This window comes from Mercurialis annua, linkage group LG2, assembly GCF_937616625.2.
Source record: "Mercurialis annua linkage group LG2, ddMerAnnu1.2, whole genome shotgun sequence".
NCBI classification, from domain to species: domain Eukaryota; kingdom Viridiplantae; phylum Streptophyta; class Magnoliopsida; order Malpighiales; family Euphorbiaceae; genus Mercurialis; species Mercurialis annua.
In genome coordinates this window covers 12362410-12371545 of record NC_065571.1, presented here as the reverse complement: position 1 = coordinate 12371545, position 9136 = coordinate 12362410, and the positions used below count along the sequence as shown (strand labels likewise).

The following is a 9136-nucleotide window of genomic DNA, read 5'->3' as shown; positions in this document are numbered from 1 at the left end:
AAGTAAATCTCCAGGGAAAAGGCCGAGAAAAGAAAGTGTGAGGAGAAAAGATAAGGGTAGAGTGGAAGAGTCATCCCGAGGAGAAAAAGCAATTCCGGCAACCACCCCTACTTGCAATCGTTGCTAGAGAGGAAGAGCTTCATTGTATTGTCTGAGACGAAGCTCGTCGCTTGAGCTCATTTCAAACGAAAGAGTGACACTCTAGCGGTGAGTTACGGGTAGGGACGGCGGCAGCTGAAGGTGGAAGGAGGTGGGTGAAGGTGGCGGCATGGAAGGAGGAGAAGTAGAAAAGTAGAAGAAAAAAATTATGCTCGCTGAGAAAAGCGGAAAACATAAATAAACACCAATAATTAGTGATGAAAAAATTCTGCTTGCCAGAAGTTTGTTTTCTTCGTTTTAAATAATATTTAGTTATTCTTATTTAAAGAAAAAAGAGGGTGAAAAAATGGTAAAAATTTATAAATATAAAATCTATAAATATTTTAAATATTAAAACTATTTTTTGAATCTTTTTTCTATAAGGTCATGAGAGATACTTTAACTGTTAATAATTTTTTTATAATAGTAATGGACGGAAGGGTGTTCAATTTTGAAACAAGTAGGGTTTATTTATACCTAAAATTAATTTTAAGTCATATATACTTGGAGAAACTATGAAGATCTTTTTGTAGTCTTCACTTTTTAAAAAAGGCCTAACTACTTAAAAAACCCCACCTTGAAACAATTTTTCGTTTATACCCTGACCTAGGAAAAAGTTCATTTGTACCCTTTTTTTGATTTTTCGTTTTCAACTGTACTCCAAAATTTTATTTTTTGATAATTTAATTAATTAAAGGATAAAAATATTAAAAATAATTAAATAGAAGGGTTATATCATCTTTTTTCTATTTGAAAAAATACAAATAAGTTAAAAAAAGAAAGGATTATTTTAAGCTTTTTCTAGATATAAAAAGTTCAATTTAGTGCTTTAGGGTAGAGTTGAAAACAAAAAAAATCAAAAAAAGGGTACAAATGAACTTTTTCCTAGGTCATGGTATAAACGAAAAAATATTATAAGGTGGGGTTTTTTTAAGTAATTAATCCTTTAAAAAATATAAAGACCAAGCGTTTGGCTTTATATTTTTGAAGAGGAAACTACTGTGTAGTTAATAGAGGATTTTGATTTGTGCAAAATATAATTTGAGGAGGCTAATGGTATACAAAATCCTATCATGGGGCGGTTAATTTGTGCAAAATATAATTTGAGGAGGCTAATGGTATACAAAATAAAATTAAGTAATCATATTTTTTTAAAATGGAATTTAGCGGCGGATTAAGACATTTTACATGGTGGGGTCCATATCAAGACCATATAAATATATTAAAAATTTAAATTTATTTTGTAATTGTATATATTTATTTTAATAACTCTCGACAAATTTATGCTATAATTTTTTTAAAAATTTAAGTCATATAATGATATAATATTCAAATAATAAAATAAATGTATTATTATTATTTTGATGACTTTTTATTTTAAAAACATTAAATAACTACATTATTATCACACTATTAAATATACATGTATGTTATTAAGTCAATTATTTTTAACGAGAATGAAATAAATACACACTTATAATATATAATAGCAATTGATAAATAAAATAGATGAATAAATGTGTAATTAACTTTTTAAAATATATATATTATATATATAAATTAAAATTTAGGTTTAAATTTAGTAAAATCATATATTAAACATTATGTACATTATATTAAATTTTTTATTTTTATCAGTTAGAATTTAATTCACATTAAATTATTTTTATTTTTAATTAATAAAATATATGTCCAGGTTTTTAATATATAATTTTTTATACTTTATAAAATATATATTTAGATTTTTAATGGATAAATTAATAAATAGTATTTTTGTTAGCTAATACACTATTTTTATTTAAAACACTCATAATAATTTGTTTTATTCAAAAAACATTGGATTTATATGACAAGTAATATATAATTTTTTCAAAAAAGGTAAGGTTCATGGACCCTATCCTCTTTCGAGTGTATCCGCCTCAGATGAAATTTGAAGGAATAATTTACAAAAAAATTAAATTTACGGGATGGTTATTATCTCAATTAAAGGGTTGGTTCCGTTCATGTTCAAGGCGCATGTGAATTGGTAAAACGCTTTCCTGCTCTCCTATATTAAATGAGGTAACAAATTCGAACGGTATTCATATATGTAGCCGTTTAAAATTTGAGACCAGAGCTATACTTTTACAAAAGTCCGATCCAATTTGAATAGATTCTATTTTGAATATAAAAGGTTTAAACAATGATTTCAAACCCGGACCGGACCGGCCGGTTCAACCGGTTTGACCGGGAACCGGAGGCCAGTCCGGTCTGATAAGCTATTAAAACCCGGATTTCCGGTTCAACCTCTTTGAACCGGAAATACCCGTTAAAATCCGGCAAACCGGAAAACCGGTTAGACCTTCAAAACCGGTTTCCTAGCCTTTCAAATGGAAGAAAACTGTCAGTTAACAAAAATCAAAAGAAAAAAACATAATGATAGAAGAAAATAGAATCATGGCTTTAGAATTAGTGATGACGCACAACCAGAGGGTCATGTAATTGGAATAGAAGATCAATGATATAAAGATCTATATCATTCAAAGTTTTCCATTATTGATAGCCAAAGAAATCTTTTGTAAAATTTAGCTGCAGCCTTATGAATTGTGAAGTAAAACACAAAACCCTAATAGATATGATTGCATGAAGTTAAAAGGGCCAATGTTGGATATTGGTAATAAAGCCCACATACCCATCAAGAGTCCAGAATAAACTCCTCTTGCCCATTTATTTCTTAAATGCTTTATCATATATATTTTTTTTATGTATTTATTATCAAAACGGTTCAACCTGTAATTTAACCGGTTGAACCGGTTGAACCTTAAATTGGTGTCTATAACGGGTCTGTCAACGGTCCGGGTTTTAAAACATTGGGTTTAAAGATGTTGTTTTATCAGAACATTTAATTATAAAAATATTAGAGGATTTTGATCGACATAAACCGTAATTGTACACGCGCGTCCATACTCTTCCTAACAAGCAAAATATAAATCAACGTGTCAAAATTCAAGCCACCATTACTTTCTCCATTCACTTTCCACTCTTTTTAAAATAAAAAAGAAGTCCAAGCCTAACTTTACTGGACCAACATAACAATCCACGTGTCACAACGTGAAAAATGCGAATTTACTAATTAAACCATATTTCTTGTCTCTTTAGATTTTTCCTTTTCAGAGCATGGTATCATACAATTTTCGGTACAACCTTTTCAAACAGTTCTAGAATATCCTTCCATAACCAACACGTGTCCTTCAAAGACCGATGACTCATTATGGCCTTTCTTGACGGTTCATGCACCCAAGCGCAACACTCTCAATCCCTTTGTTACACTGCATGCCTCTTGGATAAGGTTGGGCCGCTTGATTGAGGCACGTGGCAGTATTTTAACGGTGATAAGCCTTTATGTGGGTCCATTGATCCAACAGTAAGACAAGGACGACCGTACTTATCTCTCGGCTGCTGCCTCCTATATAAGTATGTCCACACGGTAATATCTTAGAAAAAAAAAAGAAAATTGAAAATATTTTAGCTCAATTTTCTCGTTGAATTTTCTCTCTAGCCAAACAAGTGAATAAACAGAAAAGAATTTTGAAAAATGGGTGTTCAGATGGACCCGTTAACCCAATTGAGCTTACCACCGGGTTTTAGATTCTACCCGACGGATGAAGAGCTTTTAGTGCAATATTTGTGCAGGAAAGTTGCTGGTCATCAATTTTCATTGGAAATCATTGGTGAAATTGATTTGTACAAGTTTGATCCATGGGTTTTACCAAGTAAGTATCCTTATTTATAACCCGAATTAACTGAATTTTATTTCTTGCAATTTTTAATTTAGTTTATGAATATTGATTGGTTTTGTGTCTATATAATTACAGGTAAAGCAATATTTGGTGAGAAAGAGTGGTATTTTTTTAGTCCAAGAGATAGAAAATACCCAAACGGGTCAAGACCCAATAGAGTTGCGGGTTCGGGTTACTGGAAGGCGACCGGAACCGATAAAGTCATCGTTACTGATGGTCGTAAAGTTGGTATAAAAAAAGCTCTGGTTTTTTACATCGGCAAACCTCCGAAAGGAACTAAAACTAATTGGATCATGCATGAATATCGCCTTTTAGATTCTACTCGTAAAATGGGCAGTTCAAAAGTAAGTATTCGGAACCAAATTTAATCATTGCTGTTAAACGTTTATACCATTTGAGCTATAATTTATTGGTCCGAATTAATTTTATTAATGTTTTTTTTGTTTTTTCAGCTTGATGAATGGGTCTTATGCCGGATATACAAGAAGAATTCGGGTGGGCAAAAACCGATGCCAAGTGTTACAAGTAGTAAAGAATATAGCAATAACAATTCATCTTCGTCTTCGTCTTCGCATCTTGACGATGTTTTGGATTCGTTACCAGAGATTGACGAACGTTTCTTTGCGTTTCCTAATGCAAAAACAATGCAACCCGATGAAAAAATCAATCTCAATAATCTGGGTTCGGGTAATTTTGACTGGGCGACTCTTGCCGGGTTAAACTCGATGCCCGATCTCACTCAGCAGCAAACTCAGTCTCAAACGCAAGGAATGATGAATTATGGTCATAACATCAGTGATCTTTATGTCCCTTCATTTCAGCAACAACTCGGACACGTCGATACTAAGATGGAAGAAGAAGTTCAAAGCGGAGTTAGAACTCACCGAGTTGATAACTCGGGGTTTTCGCAGCAGAACTCGAGCATGTTGACTCAGAATTTCTCCAACTCGCTTGACCCGTATGGATTTAGATACCCGACCCAATCGATTAACGGGTTCGGGTTTAGACAATGAAAAGCAGAAGTTTAGGAGGGCCATCTCTAATTCTTTTTTTACTGTAGGGGCAAAGATATGGGAAGTGCATTTCTGTAAATATAAGCATTCTTTGGGGCTAACTTTTTGGTTTGATTCCAAAAAGAGGAAAAAAATGAAAAAATTTGGACTTCATAATATTTTTTGAACTGGGAGGCTTATAATATTTGGACCAAAATGCAAAAAAAAAAAAAAGCTTAGGGGATTAGATTAAATTGTGATAATTGTATAATTTGGTCTCAAAACTATAATAGGATATGTAATTTTCACACACAAAGATTTTGTTTACTATATATGGAAGGATTTGATGAATTAGGAAATTTGGTTTGAACCATTGTCCAAGTAAAAGATCTAAAATCAATAATTGTGTTATATTTGTCAATAATAATAATAATAAAAAAAATTGTGTGTTATAATATAACAGCTAAGGGACAATGATGGGCAGAAATAAAAGAAAAAAAATGCCTAAAATGTTGGTTTTGATGCATGAACATGTGCTTGTAACTAAAATATGGAAATCGGAATAGTACTTGTAACATGGCAATTGGTTTTGATGTGTCCTTGCTTAACGAATTGTTTATGTTAGAATACGAAAGTTTCTTGTAATTTATAGCATAAATGCCTGATGTCAAATTTGATAGGTATTCCTTTTTCAGAAAAAAAAAAGTATTATTATTATAATATATATATATATATATATATATATATATATATATATATATATGAAAAATAAATTAAACAGAACTATTGATCAACTTGAATCAAAACGAAAGAAACAATAAACATAAAAATAACTTTTTTGTGCAAAAAATTAGGGTGTTGAGCATTTACAAGCGCTTGCTAGCTACTTTCATTTTTAAGATCTTATATTTTCAATAATTGAATCACAAGTTTAATTTGTCAAAAAATTTATAGTTAAAGATCTAATAAATACCAGAGGTCTTGATCAAACAAAAAATCGGCTCGAACATCACAAACCGAAACCATCAAAATACGCTTTAAAAAACAAATCTCTCAAAACAGAATTAATCTATTAAAGCAGGCTCAAATAAACATAAAAGAGTACAAACATTAGGACAAAAAGATGAAATCCTTAAGGCTGAAAGCCAATGTTTCTCCCATCTTTAAAATCATATATCTCGGCAAATAAAATCGGTTGAGATTTCTAAAAAAATTGTTGGTATTTTGATCTTGTTTTTTTTACACGAATTTGTTTTTTTTTCCTATTTTGATATAAATAGTAAAGAAAGTGATGTATTTACTAAGAAAGTGTTAATAATTAGTAGAGATGGTCGGATACGATGTCTGATTTTTTAATTATAATTTCATATAAAAAAGATATTTAAGTGCGAATTGATGAGCAGTTAGTTTCTACATACTTATTTAAAATAGAAAAAAATACTATTATTGTGTACTTTTGTAAGAGTCGTTTGGTATCAATTTAAAATGCTTAATTTTTTTTTATTTTTTTTTTAAAAGTTCAAATCTTTGAAATTTTCCAATTTTTTCTGAAACACATGATTTCGTTTCAATAAAGGTCAAACTTTTTTTTAGCAAATATAGAGACTACACTATTACAACACAAACTATAGATATACTACTATTTACAAATTTAAACGCCATTCACGCCATCTACACCGTTTACGTTGAGTACATCGCTTTTCCGAACTCGCCAAACATGGCGGGCGATGCCGCAGCCGCTGCTTCTGACGCTTCGAGCCTTCTCCTCCAATTTTTTTTTCAATATCTTCAATACTCTTCATCTTCTTTTGTCCATGAGAGGGCTCGAACCCACGCCCCCTGGGACTTAATGCCTCACTTCTTAATTTTTCTTTTACTACTCTAATCCTACACGAATTAAAATTATTGTGACAGATAGATATGCCATGATCCATCTGTTAGCTCCAAATTGTTTGGGGTTGGCTAGTCCAAGTAATGAAGATAAAAATTTAATATGTGTTATGATTGAAGTGACTGAGGTGACAACAATGAGCGATTTTTAAAGAAATGTATTTCCTTTCTCCTATTCTAATTGAGAACATTTTTAATATACATTATTTAAATTTTTTTAATAATTTTATTTTTATATTCTTATATTATATTAAATATTTCACCACTTTTTTTAAAAATGCTTTTAAAATGCATTAATTGATGAGAGTAAAATAAGAAAAATAGTGTAAAAAATATTTTATAAATAGAAATTTTTAAATAGAATGGGACACTCAAAATAAAAAAATTGGTCAATTAGAATAAAACATAAGGAGTACTTTTTATTAAAAAATTTAGAAGGCACTAAGAATTTAAAAAGATATTCAATAAATGTTTGTCATACTGTAAATGAAACTCCCTCTTTCTGAAACTTTGCTCTCCTTTTCAAAAAAAAAACTATCTTCATCCTTTTAAAAGTGGACGAAGGTGATTTTTCCAGTTTAACCGAAAAATATTTTCTCTCTACCCACATTATTATTTTTATAGTCTTTAATTTTTGGTTTAATAAATCTTCGTTGGAAAGTCTATTTTTAATTTGGTCTTTTTTATAAAATTAAATAAAACTTGTAAGGTCTTCGGCGTCTCTTATGGTTTAATTTTTTTAGATCTATCAAAAATCTTTATTGTTTGTTTGAGGTTTAAATTTAAGTTCTTATAGATTTAAAAAGTCGGGAAGTTTTTAAATCTAACTCTCTAGATATCTTTGAAAATGATGATTGTAAAATACTATTTTAACGGATCGAGCGGATCGTCGATCAAATCGGAAGTAGGAGATTGGAGCTCCCCGTCCAACAGAACTTTACTCATCGTTGTGTTAAGTTAGCGAGATTCATGATTAGATTCCTTTTATTTTTAATTTAGGTCTTACTGGGTTGGGGGTAAATAGACTACGGAAGTTGTACTTTTCGGGAAGTAGCAAATTTTTTTGCTTGGTTCACTTTACGCACTTTACTTCCCGAAAAGTTAAATGTTTGACTTTCCTTTAATTAAGGATGTAACTTCCCTAGCAAAATCTAGTGTTTTAGTTAGATTAGATTTGATCTAATATAATTTGTAAATAAGTTTTTCTTCATTTTAAAAGGTGGAAATGTTGATTTTTGCGGTGACAGCAAGCTGGATCTCCGCAGCAATTAAAGTTATCATCTTGAGATATGTTTACTAAATATAAATATGTTTTGTATTATTGTTGATGTTGATGTCAACTTAAATATTAAAGATAATATATGTAATAAATAGAGATAATTTAGAGATTGCGACGATAAAATTAGAACTGCATGCGGTAGAGATTATGCGATTAGAGACAATATTGTCATAACAATAGAAGATGATCTAATTCTCTTTAATCCGAGTGTTGAAATGGTTCCATTGGTTTGATAGCACTTGACTTTTGTAGTTAAGAGTAATATGTATGTGACTTTCAATATGTTAATGAAAAACTTTATTTGATAAGTTATACTTTAGCAAAAAATTTTTTTTACTGAGTTGTATGAATAGAATGTGTACCTACAATTGTCAAATTTTATGTAATGTCTGATCAATTAATTTTTATTTAAAGTAAATTTTTTTATTTTGTGCAAAAGACTATTTAAAAATGGATTTACTCCAAATACATGCACAAAGTTTAAACAGGTTTAAAAGTGATTGATTTTATAATTTATCATCTTGCTCTATACAATCACTAACTATAGATTTTATGGCAATTCTATTGTTTCTATGTGTTTGATTAGTTTTTACCTAAATTAATATGATTATCTAATTAATCTTGTTAAAATTGGATATGAACATAAATTCAAAATAATAAACATCTTCTACATGATCAATAATTGATATGCATACAAGGTTGAAAATTCTTTTAAACCTGTTTAGAGCGTCTGGCAGTTGTTAGTCATTTATTTGTCTTCATAGACATATTCAGGATCTAGTCAAAACATAAAAGTTGTTTATCTGACGGGTTTTCAATTGGTTGATTACATTGTTTTGGTGCTAGAAAAGAGGCAAAGCCTAAAAAGAATTACATCTGAATAAATCTAGTAATGAAACTTTATGCAAATCATGTACAATTCAAGGAATGGATGGCATACCAATAAGCCAATAAGATCATCAGAGCTTCTGGAGGCCAATTGGTCCATAATAAAGTTTTCTTCTCTATTAACATGAGAAGTTACAACGACTTATTCTCTATTAATTAAAGCACAAATT

General features: G+C 30.1%; 1 protein-coding gene across 1 annotated transcript; it reads left to right on the top strand.

The window, feature by feature from the left end:
• The first annotated feature begins 3610 nt into the window (after positions 1 to 3610).
• On the top strand, positions 3611 to 5279 carry LOC126670754 (NAC domain-containing protein JA2L-like). The gene is made up of 3 exons (XM_050364575.2): positions 3611 to 3890; positions 3993 to 4261; positions 4370 to 5279. The coding sequence occupies exons 1-3, from the start codon at positions 3713 to 3715 to the stop codon at positions 4928 to 4930; spliced, it is 1008 nt and encodes a 335-aa protein (XP_050220532.1). The 5' UTR covers positions 3611 to 3712; the 3' UTR covers positions 4931 to 5279.
• The last annotated feature ends 3857 nt before the right edge of the window (positions 5280 to 9136 follow it).